This window comes from Mus caroli, unplaced genomic scaffold (genome assembly GCF_978045245.1).
Source record: "Mus caroli unplaced genomic scaffold, Mus_caroli_1 scaffold_15, whole genome shotgun sequence".
Lineage (NCBI taxonomy): Eukaryota > Metazoa > Chordata > Mammalia > Rodentia > Muridae > Mus > Mus caroli.
This window is the reverse complement of record NW_028227270.1, coordinates 100,621,001-100,645,899: the sequence shown is the minus strand read 5'-3', so window position 1 is coordinate 100,645,899 and position 24,899 is coordinate 100,621,001. Positions and strand designations below refer to the sequence as shown.

The window sequence follows — 24,899 nt, the reverse complement described above, 5'->3', positions numbered from 1 at the left end:
TCTCACTAATGTGGGGTGTAGAGGCACTTTGGGATTTTAACAGCTCCCCAGTGAATTTCCCGCTATATTCCAGGCAATGTTCTAGCCATAGAGAGCTTGATGAAATATCATACACTCAGTTCTGCTGGGTGAGGAGGTGAAGAGAGGGGCATATTGCTCCCAGCTCTACATGAACCTCCTTCCCCCTGGAGAATATGCCCTTCTACTGCCTGATTAAACAATGTTTATAAATGGGGCATTTTCTATGCTAAATGAATATTCACTCAATGTGATTTGTTTTAAAGGTTGCTTATAATGCTATATTTGTTGAACAAATGTAGACACTCATATAGTTCAAATATTAACTCCTAAATCCTCCAAGGTTTTCCCCATGATATACCATCTGGCAAGCATTATTGTAATCATCTCTTTATTATCCACACTAATGAAGGACTAGCATAGCATTGGTAATTGAAAAACAGGGATCGTTTAAAAATCATTCAGGCTATTACCAGCTCTGCTTCCCCAGCCAGGAAGCACCCAGGAGTAGAAAATATTGACCGATGATCACTTCCCATCAAGGTGACAATGCATGCTCTTTCTGCAAGAAATAGGATAAATAAGAGGCTTCTAGATTGTAATCCCCCTTTCTGAATAAATGCATTGTTAAGTACACAGCCTAAACACACAGCAGGTGAATAGTAGCGTGTGTATTGATGTTGAACACATGGATTAAATGTGGTGCAGTGTATGTTGTATGGAAATTAGGATTTTGGGAGACCTAGTTCTCTATCTTCTGACACTGTCTGTGTAACTGGAGATGAGCTAACATGTGTCCCCATAACCAACAGCAGGTATATCACCCCAGAATTTACTAGAGATACAAGTTTTTGACTCAGACAGTGCTAGCAAATTGTGGTCTGGCAGTGAGTCCAGCAGATGGTTCTTCAGTAAGCCCCTTGGGAGATCCTAAGGCCTCCTAGCCCCAGGCCTAGGTCCATGCTAATGTTACTTGCTCCGACTCTTACTGGTCAGTACACTGCTCCTCAAATTTAGACTCTGGTGTTTTGAGAAAGAGAGCACCCATTCTGTTCCCCATCCCCTGGGAGCTGAGTGCTGTCTGCTGTGAATCACAGAGCACTACTTCCTTGGGAGCTAACAAATGACATCTCAGAAGAATGTACAGAGGTGCACAGGCTTCGCAGTAAAACAAGGGGAAATTTCAGGCTATTCATCAAAACCTTGCACCTTCTCTTTCAAGACAGGTGGAAGAAATAACATGCAGCAAGCAAAGAAAATAAATCTGTCCAGGGAGCATCTCATCAATGAAGAAGGAGTGGTCCAGTTCTTAGTCTTGCTGAGATCTCAGCATAGGTGTTATTCTTGTGACAATACAGAAAACTCTCAAATATGTAGACCTGTATTTCTATTTCTTTTCTTATCAAAAATCTATGGAGGTAAAATGATTTCACCCACTATTAAAGAACAGAAGCTAAAATATCATTTCAGGAGACTGGGATCATGATGCCTGGAACCAGACAGAACAGTTCACCAAACTACAAAATAGGATATTCTTCATCTGCAGTGCAGTGATGTTTCTTAATTAGAACAATTCATTGAACAATCAAAAGCAATTTTCTAATTGTCTTCTGTGTAGCAAGAGCCTATTTGTTGGAGACCAGTAGGCCACAGAGAATGTGGTCTGTTACAGGATCTCGTAGGGATGAAGAAGTTAGGGCTCCTGCTAAATAAATAGGTTGCATCACAAGTGAATTTTGCCTTGGGGGGGGGGGGGGATAATGTGCACAGAGAAGAGCTGACAGTGAGGAACCAGCACTGGATATGTCTGTGAAATTTGCAGCAATGTTAGATTGATCAGCATCAGCATCACATCAACAAATTCTAACAACCCTAAGACTCTAGTACATATTGGCTCTGAAACTGACAAGCTACACAAACTGTTAGTGCCTCAGTTTCCTTTTTTCACGAGGCAATAATTTCCTCATGGACCTGGTGATGGTTTCCTGAGAATAAAGAGGACACTTCATTTGTAGGACACTTTGCCACATCTGCAGCATGATAAGAGATTTTATTATATACCAACTGGCTACATGGTACCTTAAAGGAACTCCAAAGAGCCATTATAGTCAGCTTTCAGCATCCATGGGTCCTTTGCCTATCAACCACGGATTGAAAATACTTACAAGAAGTTCCTTCTGTACTGAACATAGATAGAGCTTTTTGCTTTCATCATTCTCTAATAATACAATATAACATCATTTCATATCATTGACATATTAGATAATACAAGTAGTCTAGAGGTTATTGAAGTATGCAGAGAATTGCTTCTCTCTCTCTTTCTCTCTCTCCTCTCTCTCCCTTATTCTCCCTCTCTGCATCCCTCTCTGTCTCCCTCCATTCCTTTCTCCCCTTTCTCTTTCTTTCTTTCTTATGAGGACCCTCTGAATACCAGTTCTATACTGTACTTAGTGAGCAGATTGTATGGCCAAGAAAAAATTATTGATAGAAGAAAACTTTAAGGGTCCTAGTGTAAAATTCAAGCAAAAGTGATGACTCTTAGGTTATAGAAGGTTTCTCCTGGCCAACTTCCTTCATGATACTTTTTGTGAGTTGTTAGAATTAAGTTGAGGATTCATAGAAGTTTTGTTTTATTTTGTTTTGCTTTGTTTTTCAGTTGAGTGCCTTTTCTTTAGTACTGGGGGTTGTACCCAGGGTCTTATGGATGTTAGGCAAGAGTTCTGCCAATTGGGTATAGTCTTACCCCTCTATAAATTTTTCTTTTTCAGACAGGTCATCTCTAAGTTGTTCAAGATGGCTTTGAATTGCTTCTATAGCCCAGACAAACCTTAAATTTGATATCATCTTGCCTCTGCTACCAGAGTAGCTGAGAGTACATAAACAGGCACAGCTTGGTTTCCTTTTCATTTATTGTTGGAATAGATGAATAAGCTAATACTAGAAATTGGTTTGAAGTGTGCTCTCTTTTGTAGCACTCGGTCTTGTTGGCTAGGCCATGCCACTTGGTGGCCCAGACTTTTGTGAAGTAAACTTTTAGTCCAAATGGCAGCAGTGCGACAGTAAATATGTTCAGCTTTCAAACTGTGAAAGGGAAAATGTAGAAACGTAAGGTGGTTGAGGCATAGTGTCCAAAAATGTTGCCAAGTCTTGGCCAAATCCATGCTCTAAGGTCCTGTGCTGGCATGTGAAGGCATCTAGCCACAGTTTCTTATGAGCCACAGGAGGACAGCAGTGACACTGGCTTGATGGGGATGTGATGAATTTTAATGCTCACAAAGTACAAGATAGCAACAGCTCCTTAGCTTAGTAAGGAACAATCTTTGTACCATCGTTTGGGCTCAGGAAAACCAGAAGCATCAAAATAACAAGTGTGTCTGCACCGGGCAAGCTTTAGTCTTTTTTTTTTTTCCTAAATAATTAAACTTAGTGAAATCTCCCTTGGGTTATTTCATGTATTTTAATTTTCTATTTTCAGTTGGGTATGATTGGAAAGTCTCACTTAAAGTAAATACCAAATTAAGAGTAAACTGGGGTTGGCAGGATGGCTCAGTGGTTGAGTCCATGTAATGCTCCTTCCATAGCAAGGGTTCAGTTCCCAACACTATAGAGAAGCGGCTCCTTTGGGCATTCCAGTGCATTCGGTCCTTGGAAGTCACCTGCACTCACAGGTCACAAACCTACAAATGGATGTAAACACACTTAATTTAAAAAAAAAAAAAAAAAAGACTGAGCTGTACTGTGCTTGAAATGCCAAAGATTTTTTGTTATATTTATTCCGCGAGCTAGGTACATCTTTCTCATCAGTAGTTGATCCTCAGTGTTTTAAAAGCTCTCCAGTGTTTTATGGCATGAATCAGGGTGGAATGTCTAACAACATCCAAACCATTGGGTTAACACAGATCACTGGATACACATGGTGAACTAGGTGCTTTGAAACAGGAACTCTGGGCTACAGACAGAACTACTCTGCCTGGAATTTTGATAATCTAGATTAGTTCTTAAGTAAAACTTGAGATCATCCTGGTCTTGACAAGTGACATGAACTTTTATTCAGATGAACACGTTATTCAAATGTGGGTAATTGTAGGTGGTTTGAACCTGGAAGCAGTGAGTAAAAAGGCCTTCTGATTCTAAAGTTAGAAAGAATCACTATTGATCAAATTTCCCTGGAAAAAGAGACTAAAGCTGTTTATTAGAAAGTATTTAGAGATACAATAAAAATAATTGTTTCATGAAAATTATGTAAATTTTAAGGTCTTAAAATGCCATTTAAGGAGGCAAAAAATGCCATCATATTTGATTATTTGAAGTCTGACCTTAATGTTTCTTTTATTTTTGAAACTTCTTTATTGAAGTAGACTCTTTTCTCATACAATATATCTTGATTACATTTTCCTCCTCCTTTGACTCTTCCCAGTTCCTCCCTACTTCCCCTTCCACTCCAGATCTAGTCCCCTTCTTTCATTAGAAAAGAAAGGCTTCTAAGAGGTAACAACCAGACATGACAAAAGTAAAATATAATAAGATGAAGCAGACAGTATCATATTAAAATTGGACATAGGGGGGAACGAGTCCCAAGAACAGGCACAAGTATACTATTAGCTTAATATTTTTCTATATCTCTTCCCATTTGTTGCCTGAGAAAGCCTCTCTGATGATGACTGGATAAGGCACTGATCTATGAGGGTAGCAGAATATCATTAAGAATCATTTTATTGATTTTTATTTATGTATTTAATTTTTTTAGACAAGTAGTATTTGGTTTTACCTTAGGTCTCTGTGCTACCTAGTCTCTGGTTCTTGGCTGTTCAAGCAGTGTCAAGTGTTGGTTCTTCTTGTGGATTGGACCTTGGGTCAAATCAGACATTGCCTGGCTGTGGGGAATTCCAGGCTGGTCTCCAGTTGAGCTGGGGTCTGAACCCCTGTGGTGATAATTCACCTTCGTGACACAGTTCCCTTATGCTCCTGGAACTCTGGCTCCTGCCTAAGTAACTGCTCCCCCTCCCAGCCCCCACAAGAGAAGCATGGTCAGTAGTCATATAGGCAATGGTCCAAGCTTCTGACCTTCAGGCTAAACTCCAGTTACCTAGCAACAGTAAAGACCATAAAAAGGGCTGTTCACCCCACCTCCCTCTCTTACTCGTCTCTCTCTTACTTGTCTACCTCTCAACCCTCACTCTCACCCTCTCTCCCTCTCTTTGTCTTCTCCTCTCCTCTCTCTTACTCTCTTTCTCTCCAGCCTTTCCTTTCTCTCTCTGTCTCTCTGTCTCTCTTTTCTACCTTCTTTCTTTCCCCTTGCATTTCTATAATAAAGCTCTTAAACCATAGAGAGTCTCTGCTCATCAAGGCTGTGCACACTCCCGCAGGTGTTGGGAACCTCTTTCCTCATTCCTCTCTCCTATAACCCTGGTGGCTTTAGCAAAGTAGCTCTGGGGTTGCCAGATAGGGCTGCCCATGGCCACCCCCTGAAGAGTGAGATAGAGGAATGCCCACCCAGGGATGAGTGGAAGGTAGTTAGCAGCCCTCCCACGCATGACTGACCAGAGAATAGGTGGAACTCTGGCAGGGTGTGGGTCTGTTCCCCTCCCCTCTTTCTCCAGGGCCCCCTTTTTTAGTTCCCACACCTGGCTACTCTCACAAGTTCTATGCAAATTTCTACATTGGCATTGTGTTTTTTACACGAAACATGATGTTTGGAAGTAGTTGTGGAATGTTACATCTAGTGACTTCTAATATTGTTATAATTTATATGGTGCAATAGGGTACCCATTGTCATAATTCTTGTTCAGCATAGTATTGGAGATATCAACCAGAATAATTAGGGTAAGAGAAAGAAATATTGGAAAAGAAGAAGTCAAATTGTTCCTGTTTGAAGATGACACTATCCACCATCTATGGGAGAAAACTCTAATGACAAAAACAAACACCAACCCAAACCTGCTAATACTAAGTGAATTCAGCAAGTTGAACGTTATAAAGCCAGTATACAAGAATCAGCATTTCTGTACAGCAAGAACAAATTTTCTTTAACAATCGTTTTTTCTTTCGTTGTTGTGTTCTTTAAGTATAAAATAATAAAGATCACAATTTCTTTGAATCCTTTCATCATTAAGATTTATGTGGTCTGGGCTGTTTTTGGTGACTGGTGGAGGAAAGTCAACCATTTGGGCTTCAAGTTCTCTTAGGCATAACTATATTAAGCCATCACTATGCTGTGTGTGATAACTCATGCTAGTTGCTCTTCTTGAGGGCAGGCAGATGTCAGGATCCTGTGCATATCTCCATGATTCCCACTGCCTGTACTTAGAGACCTGTCTAACCCTGGACAGTTCACAAGCCACCCAAGATGGCTGATCATACCTCACCTCACATTTAAGGTGAAGATGTCCATAGGTTGTGGCTTCTCAAGGTTAGCTTCTGTCATAAATGACAGAACTGTGCTTCACCCCACAGCTTCTCTCCCAAGTGCCAGTCGCTTTACTTCAGTATAGCCACCATATACATTTAAAACACGTTATATTCTTTTTCTTAATGTGTTACTTGTCTAATCTTACATTTGATCTCCAACTAGGTCACCCAATCCCATGTATAAAAGCTCTTCTGTCTGAACCTGAATTGCTGGGGGAATTCCCACCCATCTACACTGGTACAGAGGCAGGCTATGCCAGCTTCATTGAAATTCCCATCCATATAGACTGGTACAGTGTCAGGCAAAGTCAGCATCTTTGATTACTTGTCATTTACCTCATGTTGCTTCCATCTTGAGGGGAGATCTCAGTTAGTTTGTGGTTGATGACATCTTCCGGAGCATTAATGGTGACCACATTTTCTTTTTTTCCTAACAGAATCACGTCAATCCTGCCATGGACTTCACACAGACCCCTCCTGGGATGCTGGCTCTGGACAACATGCTGTATTTCGCTAAGCACCACCAGGATGCATACATCCGGGTAAGCATGCTGGCTTCTCTTAGATACTGCCAGTGTCCTCTGGAATTCTGTTTTCCAACCTACGCTCAGTAGGAGATTGCTATTAGATGAGTCACCCCAGTATTTTCCTTTTATCAGTGGTAAACTAAAGACATGAAATTGATCAAGGGGCTAAAATAAGAATGCCTCATTTTTACATTTTTTTACATATACTTAAACAATATTACTGAACAATGTTTTCTATAGTTTCATATTGACATATGAGGAAAAACTCTTAAGTAGTAAAATACAGAAATGAACTACATACTCAAATCCTGGAAAATCTCAAAACCTGCAAGACTTCTTCCATGGTTGGAAAGAGGCCAGGGTTCCTTACTGCTACATTGCTTCATTTCAGTCTAATGTTTAGAGACACAATAACATAATCACAAATATAGAGAAAAACAGGAGATTTGTGGAGTGAAATCTTTCTACATTTCATAACAGACCACTACATAAGGTTGTTATTGGGAGGCAGACAGAAGTGGAGACCTCTGTGTTTCTAGCAGATGCCACCTGGTGCCTGGGCAGTGCCCTGTAGAGAATACAGTGAGTGCCATAAAAGCTTATCTGGGTTGCACATCAGAAGCCCTGTGATGGCACCATGTCCTTGTCTTCAAGGAGGAGAGCTCAGATGTCATTATGATAGAATGGATGCAAGATTGAAATCAACGAGGGATTTGAATTGAGTGGGAGTTAGAGTGCAGTGACAGTGATGACTAGCCCAAAGGTTAGAAAGAGTTTGAAGGACAAATTGCTCGAAGTTAGAAGAGTTGAGCGGAGCTGACAATGGGGCATGTGTACTGGGACATGTGCTGCCAGACCCTGATTAACATTGGTGTCCTGAAGATGAAGCTTGGCACTGTTAGTAGTTAGTGATTTAAATGTGGGTGATTCCATTGTCCAGGCTAAAGTGTCTTCTGTTAAACAAGGGAGACTTGGGGGCTCTCAGCCATGATGGGGCTTCCTTGGTGAGTCTTTGGAAATGGACAATGCTATGCCCACAAGAGGACCTTGGGTATATTTGGGTAGTCTGCAGTGAGAAATTGTACCATCTCGTGGTGACTCCTTTGTACAAAGCTATGTTGAACTCCATATTTTCTGTAGGCCTCATATTTTACATGTATGTAATTTTCTATGTCAGCACTTTGAGAAGTTTTCAACTATTATCTGTAATTTGAGTATATAAAGGATTTTATGGTCATTTCTCTGAAGGGTGTGCAGTCTAGTACTTGGTGAGAAGTACAGTCTGTCTTAAGATAATTGTTTTTCCATACAATTTTGATATGAAGCCCAGGTATAGTGACTATATGCCTTTAATCCCAGAACTGGGGAGGCGGGAGCAGGTTGATCTCTGTGAGCTTGAGGTTAGCTGCACTGTCTCATAAACAAAAACGAACAAGAAGTCAACAAACAAAAGTAAGCCCTGTAAAACCCTTTAATTTCATACACACACACACACACACACGCACACACACGCACACACACATGTCCACTGCACTCGCATTTTCTGTGCATGTAATCTGTTTTCATCACAGGAAAACTAGTATTTAGGGAGATCATACAATATCTAGCCTTGGAGACTTGACTGTGAAAAGAGGAAGCCGTGTGGAAATTGTATTTTCCATCAGCTGGTTGATGGTTGCAGATAAATGCTCTAAGATTAGAGCTTGCTGATGCCAAATGTATTGTTAATTGCATAAGAAGCATATGTCTTATGAAAAGTAATTTAATGTCTTAAGCTTGATTTCTCAGTGCATTTTCTAAACTGTGATAAGTGAAATTAATACCATGGCAACCTGAATGAACCTTATACTTAACAGAGATGAAGAAAACCTAGGTACAAAGCCAGGCTGGTCCCCTTTGTTCTCCTGCATGTTTCTTTTTTTTTTTTTTTTTTCATTTTTACTCTTCTTTATTTTTATTTTTAATTTTTTAAATATTTTATTAGGTATTTTCCTCATTTACATTTCCAATGCTATCCCAAAAGTCCCCCATACCCTCCCCTCCACTCCCCTACCCACCCACTCCCACCTTTTGGCCCTGGCATTCCCCTGTACTGGGGCATATAAAGATTGCAAGTCCAATGGGCCTCTCTTTCCAGTGATGGCCAACTAGGCCATCTTTTGATACATATGCAGCTAGAGTCAAGAGCTCCGGGGGGTACTGGTTAGTTCATGATGTTATTCCACCTATAGGGTTGAAGATCCCTTTAGCTCCTTGGGTATTTTCTCTAGTTCCTCCATTGGGAGCCCTGTGATCCATCCACTAGCTGACTGTGAGCATCCACTTCTGTGTTTGCTAGGCCCCGGCATAGTCTCACAAGAGACAGCTATATCTGGGTCCTTTCAGCAAAATCTTGCTAGTGTATGCAGTGGTGTGAGCGTTTGGAATCTGATTATGGGATGGATCCGACTTTCTCTCTCTCTTTTTTTTTTTTTCTAGGTGGTTAAAAATTTTTTTTTCCTGCATGTTTCTTAATGGGTTGAGATAGATGCATGTGGCTCATACACTGTTGTTATATCTTCTCACAAGAGTCTTTCTGCCATGTTCTCTAGGTCCCATGTGACTTTGGGGCATTGACTACTAGATGCAAGGCCAAAGCTACTTCTCTAAATGCCACTTCCCTGTGTAAAATCTAGGGTTTTGTGCCAGCGGGATTCTGGTGACCTTGAAGGTAGACACAATGGTCGTAGAGCTCAGGTGTTCTACAGTACTGAGCTATACCCATCAGCTGGCTTTGTTTGGTCTGTGACCTGGGAGGTCACTTCCAAAACATTAAGAGGAATTTGTTTTTAAATAATATTTTTTAATTCCTTAAGAAGCCTACACATTGTATCTTGATTGTATTCACTCATTCCTACAACTCTTCCTCCATGCATGTCCCTATCCACTCAATCTTTTGTTCTTGTCTCTCCATTCAGTCCAGTTGCTGCTGGTCAAGTAAGTCCTCTTGGGAGTAAGTTCTGCCTGGCAGTTTGAGATATATCCAGTATCTCTCTCTCTCTCTCTCTCTCTCTCTCTCTGTCTCTGTCTCTGTCTCTGTCTGTCTCTCTCTCTCTCTCTCTCTCTCACACACACACACACACACACACACACACACTATTTCCTTTGCTCTTGACACTGCTGTATCTTCATGCTTCCTTGATCACTTTGTTTTCAGGTGCTGTCCTATCCCCTGCTCTATGTCCTTGCCTTTGTTTTAGCAACCTTGGGCATGTACACTTGTGCCTATCAGTTTGCCGACCTTCCTCACCTTTGCCCTTCTGTTGACCCTTGGCATTAATTTTTGCTCTGAAGCTGTTTGGTCTGCTTCTTAGGATTGTTGCTGAGCCTCTCTGGGCATTTCTTTTTCTCTCTCTGCCTGTGACATGAACATGACATACAGTGTTCTTACTGTTAACCTTTGCAGACTTCATCTGTTTTCTGAGTAACTATTGATACCCACAGTGAGCCAAGTGTTGGCCACTCCTCGGGGACAGGTTGTTAGTGGGTGCTGACATCGAGGAATTTCCTGTCTAGGATTGATGGGGGAGGAACACATGGCGTGGAGATTAAGAGACGGTGCCAGGCAATTTTTAAGTCACTTGGAATGTACATTAATATGAGAAGTCCCCAACATAGATGTGGGCTTTGGACAAGAAGAACCTCCTGGAGAAAGTGGTCAGCCTTAGTGTTCTATTGCTGTGAAGAAATACCATGACTAAGGCATTCAATTGGGGTGCTTGTTTATAGTTTCAGAGGGTTAGTCTATGATCTTCACAGCGGGAAGCAGACAGACAGTGCAGAAACAGTAGCTGAGCACTTTACCTCCTAATCTGTGTGTAGGAGGCAGAGAGAGACAGAGACAGAGACAGAGACAGAGACTAGGGCTGGTGTATGCTTCTGAAACCTCAAAGTCTATTCTCAGGGACAAACCTCCTCCAACAAGACCACATCTCCTAGTCCTTCCCAAATAGTTCCACTAACTGAGAACCAAACATTGAAATATATTAGCCTATAGGGGCCATTCTTATTCAAACCACTCTATAGTATTAACTAGGTATTTTGGTTACTTTATATGTTTCTGTGATAAAATACCTTGAAAAAGGCAATTCTATGCAGAAAGGGTTTAATTTAGTTCACAATCCCATTGAATACAGTCTGTTATGACAAGGAAGTTATGGAAGTAGAAGCCTGAGGCAATAGGTTACTTTGCTGTAGTCAAGAAATAGGCAATATATGTTGGTAATCAGCTAGCTTCTTCCATTTTAGCCAGTGTATGACCCAAGCCTAGGGGATGGTGCTGCCCACTTCTCGGGTATGTATCCTTCCTCAGTTATCATAGTCAAGATAAACCCGCCCAAAAATGCTATTGTAACTGAACATTCTGTCAAGTTGAAAGCATTAACCCTCTTAATAGGTGAAGGGAAGGCCAAGGTGAGCATGCCAAGTAAAGGGGAAAATAAGCTTGAGCTGTGATGGTGTGTGTTTTGTTTGGGGAACCAGCAAACTCTAATATGGGAGTAGCAAAGTTGGGACAGGTCATTTGAGATATTTAAAGCTATCTTAAGGTGCTTTTTGAACCCAAACATCATTTTTCAGTAGCTATAACAATTTCTAAACAATAAACCTACCATTTTCCTAAGTGAGTTAAGCAAAGATAATAATTTTAGAAAAAACAAAAAACAAACCATGCTCTTGCTAGAAAAGCCACATGAGAAATATAGATGGGAGGCTTAGCCAAGAAAGCAATACTGGACAGGAGGAGATAAGGCTATAGCTGTGGTTTGGAAAGAGAGCATAGGAATTTGAGAAATTGTAGAGAATTGATGTTAACTTGACCAAGAGTTGGGGTCTGGCAATGAGGAGAAGCAATTTGGTTGGACTAAAGTAAATTTGGCTAGCCAAGGAAGAGAGAGACTTGAGAGCCCTAGCGAGTCTCTTTAGCCATGTGAAGCCATGCCCCCTTCCTTTTCTGATTCGAGTCTTTGTGCCATCTGCCTGAGTGTCTCTATGAGACAGTGAACTTGAGGAGCACAGATGATGCTATAGGGTGTGGCCTCCTCCCAAGCCTGTGTATCTGTATGGCCCCTCAGGTCCCCTCTGCCACCTCTGTGGCTTTCTCTATCACTACCCATCCCTTTGTCTCTGTCGTATGCACTCCAACCAAACCCTTTGTCCTAACAAAATAATGGCAGGCCACATGTGAGCAAAGGCAGTTCCCCACTGAGGATTTGTGACACCTTTATGTTTGAAAGTTAGATGCCATCCACCTGATGGACAGCTCCTAAGGCAAAGATCATCTTTAAAAAGAAACTCCTGTCCCTTTTCCTGGAGGATATTATTGACATTGGACACTTAAAGTGAATGCTGTGACCTTTTATAGCTTTAAATGTATTTACCCGGGTATTGTGTCACCTGTGCTTGACTGAAATAAACTGCGTGAGTAGACACTAAAGTTCACTCAGGTTTTTAACTCTTAGCCCAGGGTCTAGTGCCTAATAACTTCAAATAGTTTCCTTTTAATTAAGCAAAAAAAAAAAAAAATAGTTGACCGATATGAAATGGATTCCAAATCTGTTTCATTGTTTTTATATACTTTTTTGTTTCCTTTTGTTTTTGTCCAATTGTTTGATTTTTGGTTTTTGACAGATACTGAGAGAAGAACATGAAGTTGAGTGAGTAGGGAGTATCTGGGAGGACTTGGGAGAGGGAAATAATAGGATTAAATATATTGTATGAAATACATATATTTTTTTGTTTTGTCTTTGTTTGTTTGTTTGTTTTTGTTTTTTATTTTGGAGACAGGGTCTCTTTATGTAGCCTGATTGTCCTAGAATTTGCTCTGTACACCAGGATGGCCTTCAACTCACAGAGATCTGCCTGCCTCTACCTTCAGAGTGCTGGGATCCAAGGCATATATCACCACTGCCTGGCTCTGAAATTTTTTTTTTTCTCCTCAATGGAAATTCATGGTCTTCATGCTTACAACACTTCTAAGGATATTGTTTGCCACATGAATTTCTTGATGGGTAGCTATGTTTCTTATGTAATACTTAAAGTGTAGTAACTGTGTTCTAGTGAAAACCGTTGAGGCAATTGAATTACCACACAGTTGGATAGGGACAAAATCCAAGGAGGAATTACAGATATAAGCATTGTACAGTGTGCAGAGTGAAATCACTATGTGATTTCAGATATGAATCTTTCATCATATTATCCAATATTTGGCCAACACCAAATGATTTTATTTCCAGGACTAAGAGAGCCTGGTAAAGGTGTCAGAGCAGATCATTCTTAATTGATCTTTTGTTTTCAGAGTAGTAACATGAATGAAAAGTAACAGCAGTCCAGATATTCAGAACCTATTGTAAGTTATTAGACCAACCCTTATGAAAACCAGATAAGTTTAAATGTGCAACAATAAAAGCCAAATGCACGCAAAGGAGATTCTTCTGTGATTGTTTGTATATTGACTTAGAATACAAAAGATAAGAGGGAGAAAGCCTATGTATGCCCTTAGATGCTTAAAGGCATGGTACCATGCACAGTGGATGTGGCAGTAAGGGAAGAAGCTAAGATTTGGCTCTTATATAGAAGGAATAATCTCTCTCTCTCTCTCTCTCTCTCTCACACACACACACACACACACACACACACACACACACACCACAAGCAAGCAGCAGTAGTAATTACTTTCTATGTGTGAAGTTCCTTGTTTCCCATGGGACTTTTAGAAGTTCACTATAAGGGGAAACTAATAAAAGCTCTGTTTGATAACTTGTGAAGTTTTCCACAATTTTATGAAGTTTATATTGTTTAGCTATATGAGAATCACTCAGGAATTCCTATCTCCTGTGACCTGACTTTAAACAACAACCTGGCTTCATGGAAAAACCTGGTGGTAGTTGGTCCATGTGGAGTAGAGCAGACCTGACCTTTGCTCAGTTGCCGTTCATGTGGGGTTGTATCAGAAATATAGGTGTTCCGAATGAAGCTGCTACCTCATTGATATACAGGCTCTAACCAACAAAACAAACTCAACAGAATTTATAAGATCTGGAGCTCTAGGAACAAAATATAAAGGTAGTCCTGGTAATGGTTAGTTATTTATATAACCTGCAATCCATTTTTTTATTGAGGTATAATTGGTATACAAAAACAATTTGCCTAGTTGCTATATGCAAGTTGGTGGGGTACCCTGCAGTTCTTGTGTAATTCTTGCTTCATCATCCCTCCTAATTTATGACTAGCATTTTATCCACTGTATATCATGGGCTACTGCCTGACTGTAGTAGAAGATAATGAATTTTCTGATGAGAGACAAAAGAGATGCTTTTTAGAAATACGATTAATTATAATAGTGTTACACAACTGTAGGCCAAGAAATATGTTTCTAATTGTATATCAAATCAGAACAAAATATTTTGAAAGTTTGTCAATAAGAAATTATGAGAGAAGATGGATCTCTCCACCTAAGAATGGATTTCTCCGTTCTTTAGAGTCATTTTTTTCTAGAGATGAAAAATGTAAAGTCTACCTATACTGTTTAAACATCTCTAAGTGGGTTTTCCTATACACCTACTGAACAGTGTGTTTTAAACCTCTTGACAGAGCTAGAATCAGTGGCAAATCCTGCTCTCTTTGCACTTGTGACTTTGATGCAGTCGGTCCTTCAAGGGTGGTCTCAGTCATGTGACAATGTCTCAAAAATCAAAAATGAAATAAGTAAGGGAGAGAAGAAGAAACAAAAAAGAGCAATGGGAGAGACCTGGGGCTGCTGAGACAGAATCCCGAGGGAGCTCTCCTGGATGCCCTAGTATGAGAAGTGCCACGTCTGAGGCTCTACAATACATTGTGATCTCCTCAGTGCAGGAAGATGGGGTGACTCTGTACCTTGTCTTCCTTCTGTGCGTCCCTCTGCTATGTCACTAGAGGTTCCTCTCATTAAGCAGGGGAGGCTCATGTCAGCGGGGAGGTAACGACAGGGTCTCGGTTAATTGCTCAGAACACTGTTCTGCAGTTGCTGCTTTCAGTGCTTGTGCTTGAGGGAACTGACACTCAGAGAGGGTAGGCTGCCTACCCTGGCCACAGAGCTAGAGGTGAACCAGCAATAAACTTTAAACATTTATGCTTTTAATACATTTTTATTAAAATATAACTTTACTGCCCCTTTCCCCTTCTGGTCCCTTCCATAGCCCCCTACTCTAAAATTTATAGCCTCTTTTCTTTTAGAGTGTGTGTGTGTGTGTGTGTGTGTGTGTGTGTAACATAGAATGTAACTCAGGAGATAGTCTCTCAGAAATGGCTGCATAGCAAAACCAGAATAATGACAATATCAATAGATATGCTCACATAGAAAGGCGAAGACCTCTCAGGGCCTCCTCCCTAGAGAAGGAGAGTGTTTCACAGCAGGCATCTGGTAATCTGGCTCTTAAAATCTTTCTGCTTTCTGTTCCCTGAGCTGCAGATGCTGAGGCTGTGATGTAGATTATTTACCATGGCTGGGTTCCCCATGACCCATTCACCTCTGTATCTAGTGGAAGTTCCCTGTGCTATAAAGTGAGGCTTCATTGATGAGGGGGTGCTAGCTACATTTTCCTCTGAGTATAAAGATAAGATTTAAAAAGTAGCTAGGGATTATGTTGGTCTAGGGAGATTTCAGTAGTAGATTGTTTTCTGAGATTCATGACCTCAGCAGCCCAGAGAATCTGGCTAGGTTCCCATTATCAACCATGACTTCCCTCCTTTTGAGTGAGCCCCAAGTACAATGAAATAGCTGTTGGTTGCCACTAACTTGTGGGTACACTTGCACCTCCATCCTGCCTGCTTTCATCGTTGTGGTTCATAGGCATTGCATCTGGATAGGACTATTTAATTTTCCCCCCCTCTTGGCAAGCTAGACTGCAAGAAAGAGGCTTTCAAGTCAGATCCAAGTGAAGTCATCTAAAAGTGTAGTCTCCATTTTTCCTTAAAGCTGGGTGCTAGTCTGTTTTGTGTACGCATCACACTTTCATTATCCATTCACCTGTTAAAGGACATTTGGGTGGTCTTCCTTTCCTAGCTATTGCGAGTGAGGAACACAGCCATGTGAGCATCTGTGGAGCGGGCTGCCGAGTCCTTTGGCCATATGCCTTGGGGTGGTCTAGCTGGGTGGGTCATATGGTACATTTATCTTTAGTTTTCTGAGAATTCTCATATTGATTTCTAGAATGGCTAATTTGGATTATCCAGAGTAGCTGCACTGATAACCTTGGTATTTGGGGGCGGGGGGTAGAAGGTTTATAGGGAGGTTTCATCCATACTTCAGATGAACCCTACAGTTGGTTTTGTTTTTGTTCTGACCCACTAACCCAATATTTTCTGAGGAAAGGGAATTGATTTGCCCAGGAGCAGTTTATTCTGCTGTTAAGCAGTCTCCTGGACTCCTTACTCTCTTCTGTTTAGCTTTGCTTTCTGTCCGAGTGGTACTTGATCACATTGGCAGCCATTGATAAGAATCATCTCCAGCTGACTGAACTGCTCATGCTCAGCCCATTGCTGGTACCCGGGAAGTCTTCATATGACTGTACCTGGCTGTGTCCTTTGCCACTACTCAGGTGGGGCCCAGTAGATTCTCAATCCCCCTTATGCTTGCTCTTTCCCATCCGTGTCAAATCCCAGAGACCAGCACTTTATCGTGTCCTGGATGTTTGCTCTTTTTTTTTTTTTTTTTTCTGAAAAATAAAGGACTTTCTTATGAGAGGAGGGAAGGGGAGAGTTATGCTTCGGAGTTTCTCCTGTTGTAAATTTAAGAGGAAAGAAAGAACACCATCGGTTCCTGTAAAATTCCTGGCGTAAGTTCCAGGAGCTGTGTGCACCCGCAGCCCCCTGGTGGCTCTGAGAAACAGAAAACTCTAGTTACTGTCCACCAGCCTGCCCTGGAAGGAAGCAGGCTCAACCAGCGCATGTGTACTGAGGCAGGCGGGTGCTGGTGGAGGCGATGCTGACTCTTCAAAGTAAATTAAGGAACTTTGCACATTTTAGAGGGGGAAATTGGCAGTTTTCCAAGCGGCATAATTACAGGACAGTGTGTAATGTGTAATTAAACTTAACTATGAAGCAAACGATTGGAATACGGCTTGCTGGAACATCATTTTTTTGTTCCCATGGCACTGACAGATCTTCCCCTCCCCTTGTCCCCGAAGCAGCTTCTGCAGCAATTGCTCCTAATTTTTTTTTTTTAATAAAATTATATGTTGCCAGTTAAACACACAGTTTCATGTAAAGGAACCTTTTTCACTTGAGTGACATTTTCCTTCTAGGTGATGTGGAGCAAAGATTCAGCTTAGAATAGCAAGGACCTCACAGCACAGCCTTGCAGGGGCTTTTAAAAAATGATTCTTTGTCTAATAATTCATGTAAATACTTTATATTCCTGCCTCTTATTCTCTTATTTTCATTCTTTCTCTGACCAAGGGCCACCGTTCCGAGGCTTGTTTTTATGTATAGCTTTTTTTTTTTCATGCTTTAAAAATAGCAGCATTAATTTTGTTGATTGTGAATATGCAAGCTGTTCCTGCCAAACAATCGGGACCCCTTGAGAGTGTGAATGCATGTGATTAGATTTACTAATTGGGCTGGAAAGCACAAATTCTGACTCCCAAAGCCAAAGATTTGAATGGAATGCTTCAGTCCTTAGGATGAGATCATTGTTAAACATGGGCCTGTCTTATTTCAGAGGACGGATCCTTTGGGGAGGGAGGGCAGACACACAGGGATGTGCTTCTGGATGCGATGGTTATAGACTGCCTGTAAACCACCTGCCACCTGCTGTCCCACCTGCCGGCCTGGGCCCTTCTCTTAGTGTCTGAAATCTCAGTCGCTCTGACTTAATATGGGTATTGCCTGCTTTGGTCTTTCTTGGTTGCCGACCAAGATGAGAGGTTCAAAGTATTCCACTATAGGTTTTATGCAGTCCTCTTCTTAACTTTAAAACACCAGGAAGGGTTGGCATGATGCTTACATATGATTACTACATGGGAGGCCCTGAGTTAAACCTATAGCAACAAACAGAAGTGGTGGACATTAAATTGTTGATTTGCTAATTGAAATAAATATCTCACCCTATGGTGAACTCTATGGTTGGCACATTCCAAACACAGGTCCACTGTGAATTATAAGCTATAGAAGGCATATGTGTGGCTACCACCCTCATGGCCCTGTTGGCATTAGCTACTGATTTTCAGGGTACTTCCCTGGTTTTTCTGCCTCAAGCCCAGTCTAGTTTTTCTCCTATATTTTTTTACTTGGTGATTTGACTACATGTTTGCTGTCTCTCTGCTTTATGACAAGCCCTGCTTCTCTCTGCTAAAGTCATGAGGCGTCTTCTTTCAAGTACTGTCTGTATACCTGACTTGGGAACTTCCAGCTTCTTCCTCCTGCATTGAACCCATTGCCACCTGTATTGTAGTTGCAGTGGGGGGAGTTCAGAAGGTAACAATGCACCCCTGCCTATGCCCAGGGGAGGGGAAGGGTTTATAGAGAGATTGAAGTTTTCAGGCCTTCATGCCTTTTTTTGTTACTTCTCACCGATGGCCTTTGCATTTGAGGGCAGTTTCAGGCCTAGAGAAGAATTACTCTCCCGTTGCCTTGCTGGAATTGCTTAGCCTTGCAGGGAGGGTTGCATTGAGAAATCATGTCATCTGTGAACAAATACAGCAGAATCATTTGCTCCTTTCTAGTTTGTAGCATTATTCCTTTTACTACCTTGTTTCAGTACCTATGACTACCAGTAAACACTAGAGAGGAGTGGTGGGGGAATATCGTTGCATCTAACTTTAAGGAGAAAGTGATGGGTGTCCCACATTTAAGTATGTTATCTGCTGTTATTTTCTTATAGATGTTCTTTACCAGATTGATAAAATTTCCTTCCATTTTTAATTTTAAGAGTGTTTTGGCATGAACAGGTACTGTCTGATGTTCAATGTTTTTATTTTTAATTTATTGGTATTAACATATCTTGAACTTGATAATGCCATGGGTTATATCAATTGATTTTCAATTCATTTCGATGTGTAATTCTTTTTATTCACAGATTCTACTTAATATTTTGTAGACCCTTTATTCGTAGACTGTCATTGTACTATACATTGCATAATATGCACTTTACATATAATTGACATGGCCACAAAAGTCAGGAGTAGTGTGTAACCACCCACTTCTTCCCCACTGCCATCCCATCCTTTACTATGGCAATCACCAGCATGTTCCCCATGTCTAGGATTTTGTCATTATTAAAGAATGCCCTGCAGATAGAGTCATGAACCTTTCCACACTGGGCCCAATTCTCTACAGAGTTCAGATTATCTGTAATTTGTCTCTTTGAAGTGATGCTCACTGAATCCGTACGACACAGTTTGGTTTACTCATTTTGCTCACTGATAATCACGAGTCATTTGTAGGTCTTGGTGATAAATGTTCCTGGAAAAAAAAAGCATCTATGTTAAAAGAATTGTCCTGATGCCCTGATGTTACACCTTTGGTTAGGTGTTAGGGTGTTAGGGACTCATGAGAGAGTTTAGGAAAGGGTCCTTTGCTCTGTCCTCTGGAGTAAATTGTAGGGAATCAGTTCATACCATTCCCTACCTATTTGAGAAAACTCACCAGTGACATTGCCTGATGATGCCCGGTCCTTTCTGGTTAGGGAGGATATTAATTATTGATCCAATTCCTTTAATAGATCTGGAAGTACTCAAATGATCTGTTTTGCTACATTGTGCCATTGAGGGAATTAGTCCTGTCCTGTAAATCTTCAACTATGTGACCATAGAGCTGTCTGTGAGATTCTGTTACCAGTTCAGGGATTCCCCAGTACAGCTTGGTTCAGTTTTCATACTCTAAGTGAAACAATAATTTGTTTTTTCTCCATCTCCTTAGGCTAGTTAGTATGTGATAATTGTGGTTGTAACAAAGAGTCAACTTTCCATTTCCTTGGTGTTTCTCTACTGTGTCTTTTCAATTTCACAGATTTCTACTCCAGCTTTTATTCCTTTCTTTTGATTTTTGGGGGTTTTAATTTTTTTTCTTCCTTTTTTCCCTTAAGGTATAAGTTTAGAAGTGGTTGTTCCTCCTGCAGGATTTTGGCTTAGCTAAACAAACCTCTTTGGGACTTGTTTCGTGGGAGTGAATATGGTTTGCTTTACTGTATCTTCCCAGTGACTTAATTATGTATGTCTCAAGGTTGCTCTGCATTGCAGTACGGACTGTTATCTGAATATCCAGCAGCAAGGCCTGTTGCCTCTACCCTCAGAAAATGTCCACAGCCTACTTTTGCACACTCTAACCTCCCACCCATTGCTGAAATAATGCATCTCATCAGCTCTCTTTCCTACAGTCTTAGAACAACTCACTGGTTAGATCTACCTGCATCCAGCTTTCCTCCCTGGTCTGCTCTCAATATGTTAATCACACTGTTAAGATACTGCCTTGCAAGGCTGGCCAAAGCCTGTTCCTACCATACTGACAACCCTTGTAGTTCCCATCTAACGCAAAATACAAGCTAGAGCGTCCACTATAGCTCATCTACATCTGCTGTGTGCTTTTCCTAGGGAACGACACATAGTCCACTCACCCAAGGTGTGTAACAAACAACAGCATAGATTCTGCTAAGGTCAGATGTGGTGAATGAGTGAGCTTGGTGTTATTTACAGGAGTAGGGATGATGGGCAATCCACAAGACCCTGGATGACTCCAAAGCAACCACATCACCTAAAAGCTCTTCCCAGCATGGGTCATGACTCACAGAAGCTGCTGCCCTGAACCTAGCAATGGGCAGCTAGATAGTTTCAAATCCCTCAGACTAGTCAGATTTGGTTACTCCTGAGTCTTCTTCCTTCCTCCCTCCAAGAGTGAACTGTTTGGATTCTGAGAAATTTGCTACACAACAACTTCCTGTGGCTTTGACTTCTCTACTTCTGTCCCACTCAACTCCAGCCACTGATATGTTGTGCTAGTCATTTTGGGTTCACACAACTAAATAATCACAGGCGGGTTGACTTACACAACAGCCTTATTTCCTCACAGCTAGGAAGGTTGGAGGTGTAGGATCAAGGTGTCAGCAGGGTGTTTCTCTTGAGGTCCTTCTCTTGGCACTGGTGTATAGATAGTTGCTGGATGCTTCAACAGCCCCAAGCTGGTGCTGAGGAACAGGAGAACTCTTGGAGAGCTGCTGATCTGTAGTCCAAGTTTGAAGCCCAGAGAAGCTGAGCTCTGACCGGTGGAGGAATGAAACTGCAGAAACAGCAGCAAATGAAGTAGATGAACTTGCCAGTGAGATATACAAGCAAAAAAAGGGCAAAAATCAAGTGTATCCCTTGGACCGTTTATGTAGGATACAACTGGAGGATGCTGCCCACTCTTAGGACAGGTATTTCCACTTCATCGAACTTAAGAAAAGCCCACACAGCTTTGACCGTTGCATATACTGATTCTGGTTAAGACGAGAAGCATGATTAACCCTCAGAACATCTGTCTGCAAATTTGCTTTTACCAACTACAGGAAAATAGCCTGGCTGATCTGTTAGTTTTTGAATGGTGATGTTCTTGTACCAGAGGACTTGCACATGCAGGAGAAATGGAATACGCCTTGATGAGCAGGTCAGGTCTGAGGTTTGAGTGGCAAGGCGTTAAGCTATATGTAACTGCTGTGGAAGAAAGCCGTTACTAAGCACTGGTGAGGAATGTTGGCAGGAGCAGGTCTTGACCACAAGTCTGTTGGGAACACCAAATATCATATCCAGCGCTGCATCAGTAGGTACACAATGGGCACTGTGGCCTTGAGTTTCCTCCTTCTCCTCCTCAGTGTGGGATAAGTCTTTAAAGAAAGGCTCTGAAATGAGAAAAATTTTTAAAAGTGAGGAAATCTTGATAAATGAATCTGAGATACCTGCTTTCCTTAATATCTCAGTATCTGCACTTCTGGGGAACCAAAACCAGACCACCTCTCTTTGATACAAGGGTGTGCAGATTGAAGACACAGGCTTCTTTCCTGAGGGCATTTGAAGTGGTTCAAGAGACTTCCTGGGAAAGGCACAGACTTCAATTGCTTTAGCCTGCAACACTTTCTTCCTTTCCACATTGGTCAGCAGAGATTCTGATCCTTTATATAGGAATTAGGAGAATTCTCCTTGCTCATCCAGATCATTCTGAATTTCTTGAGTGCCTCCATTCTTCACCCAGAAGGGCAGTCTTCCGGCAAGTAAAGCAGGGTGAGCGCAGGGTGAGTTCTATCTAGACTAGGAGCCATGGTATCTAAGTGCTCTCCTGTGGGTGGGAAAGGGCAGGAAAGCCCATGGGGCATCCTTTTTTTTTTTTTTTTTTTTTTTTGAAGCAAATGTTCACTGCCTGCAGGGGATCAATGTCCAAGATTGTGATTCCCCCAACCTTACTGTGGTTCCCATGGTAACCTTTGTGGGTGGTTGGATGCTGCTGTGGAGGATGCAGGTGGGAGGTGCTGGGCACACCTCCTTTGTTGTGGAGGTGTCCCCAACTCCCATCATGGTTTGTTCTGCTTCCCACACAGCATTTACAGGAAGCATTTATAGCAAACACTGGCCAAGTGTTTTCCAGAATATCACAACTAGGACATTTCCACACATTCCAGCCTTATATAAATATTTATTTCTTCACCATTCATAAAGGAGGTTGAGCACAATATCATGAACAGGCCTTCGAAGTGTAGGCTTTGTCCAAGTGAGGGGTGGGTTGCGCATTTCTTCCTCTACCCAGGCACATCACCCGTGAGGGCACAGCAGGCAGAGGCAGTCAGCACCAATGGTGTTCAAGAGTGTTTTTCTCCAGAACCTGGCTCCTGTCTATGGACACGTGCGCTAATGAGTGCTCCCGTGGCCCAGAGGTAGCCTCGTGACGAAGAGCAGGGTTGGAGGTCAGGTACACTCCACAGAAAAGGAAAGGGAGACTATGGAAGGCAGAGGGCAAAGGTGGCTTTGTCTTTCTGTACTAAAGATGCAGGGATCTAATTTTTAAAAATGCAGAGAACATACAGAAATGGCAAATTATGGGAGAATATGTGGAAATTGTGTGGCCGAGTTCCTTGAAAATGACTGGGCTGCTGATTCCATGCACAACTAGCCTCACTGAGACGAGAACCATTTTCTTCATTGCTTACTCACTTGTGTAGTAACTGTATTAGTAAATTCCTACTGCACCTAGCACTCAGCTGGGGTAAGAAATTCACAGGTAAGATGGCCCTGTCAAGGCTGATCCCACCAGGAAAACCAGGACACACAACACATACACACACACACACACACACACACACACACACACACACACACAAATGCCTTCATCCCAACTGGAGACAAAATAGGAAAATACATATGACTAATACTCTAGAAAAAGAGTAAATAAAGAAATATCTACAAAAAGAAATATGAAGGTCCATAGAGCTTTAGAGGAAGGTGTTTACTACATCCACTCCAGTCTTGTTTTGTTAATGATCTGCATAGGAATATTTCTGCAGAATTGTCAGAGCTACATATTGAAAGAACCTAGAGGGGAAACCCCCCACTCGTATCCTGAGTCGGTGTGCACCCAAAGAATCACGAGAGACCGTCTTGATGCAAACTCATGAGGTAGTTTAATGACAGAGCTCCGGGCTGACACATATCTCACACAGGAGATGGCGATTGTCGACTTGAAAGCTAGGGGTTTTTATAGAAAGGGGTCTGCTGGGGCTGTGGGAGGAATTGGCACGGTTTCACACGATTGGTTCATTTAAACATCAGCAAACTGTACGTGCAGATTGAGATAACAACAGAGCATCTGGTTAACATTTAACTTAGGTCAGAAGGGTGGGAGATAGGGAGGAGCCGGGCCAGTCTGGACATCTTGTATGTCTTCCCTGTCTTTATGGCTAGTTGGTCCCTGGGATGACTTTACAGCCTTTGTTCTTTGCTCTAGGCCCAAAAAGCCCTCTTAACTAGCAAGCCGCATGAGTCATGGACCTTGAATTTTAATTTTCTTTCAATATTATAGATAAGAAACTGGAGGCAAAGGTCAATGCTTTTAAAAAGGTAGTTTTGGCAATAGATTGAGACAGGATATAGCAAATATTAAGGCTAGGTTAACAGAAATTTCAGAAATGAGCAGAAGCCATTTGGATATTTGGAACATTGATGAATTGGCCAGAGATTTAAAGAATAAGCTAACTGCATTGAATCCCTTGGATTGGGCTCAATATATAATCTTGCTTGCTATTATTATTGACATTATTTTATTAGTAATCATTGTGTTTCCACTCATCTTTAGAGTTCTGAGATCTGTAGCTACCACGAGGTGGGACGTTCTGGAACTTAGTCTAAAAAATAAAAAAAACAGAGGGAACTTCTACATCCACTCGAGTAGTGCCGAGCACGACAGGCCCCAAAAACCTGGGTGCTGTCCCGAGGCCAAAAGTTCATGGAAACTTAGTCTCCTGGAATCGTGGCATCCTATATAAAGAATACTCCAATGTCCTTGCTTTAGTTGGTAAACGGATCTGTGTTCCCCTAATATTGCTTTATTATAAGTGCTCCTAAGGATTGATTTTTTTTTGACATATAGCTGTTATATTCTAGGCAGTCCTTGATCCGACACTGGACATGGATAGCTAAGTCACTGCCCTACACAGGAATTTACCATTATCTAGGAAGAAGGAAGTTTGTGGTCTAAAGAGGAACCAGAGTAGATACTTAGGACTATAGATAGCTGAGTTACACCCATACACAAGTATTTACAATGGCCTAGGGGGAAGGTGGACTATACAATAGACTAGAATAGTAACTATGGCAAGGGCACGATGCCCTTGCCCCTGGCTTTTAAGATTAAGTGGACCTTAGGTGGAGCAGCTTTTGATCCCAGTTGTTAATATTGAATTTTATCACAGCTGGT

The 24,899-nt window shown here is 41.6% G+C and overlaps 1 protein-coding gene across 4 annotated transcripts in view; it reads left to right on the top strand.

Annotated features, from left to right (window-relative positions):
* Nucleotides 1-24,899, top strand: part of Elmo1 (engulfment and cell motility 1) — a 510,326-nt gene that overhangs the window by 247,338 nt on the left and 238,089 nt on the right. For all 4 annotated transcript variants that reach the window (XM_029468421.2, XM_029468420.2, XM_029468424.2 and 1 more), the window contains one exon: nt 6,864-6,968. In XM_029468421.2, coding sequence (XP_029324281.1) covers nt 6,864-6,968 — 105 coding nt within the window. The remainder of the gene's footprint in view (nt 1-6,863; nt 6,969-24,899) is intronic.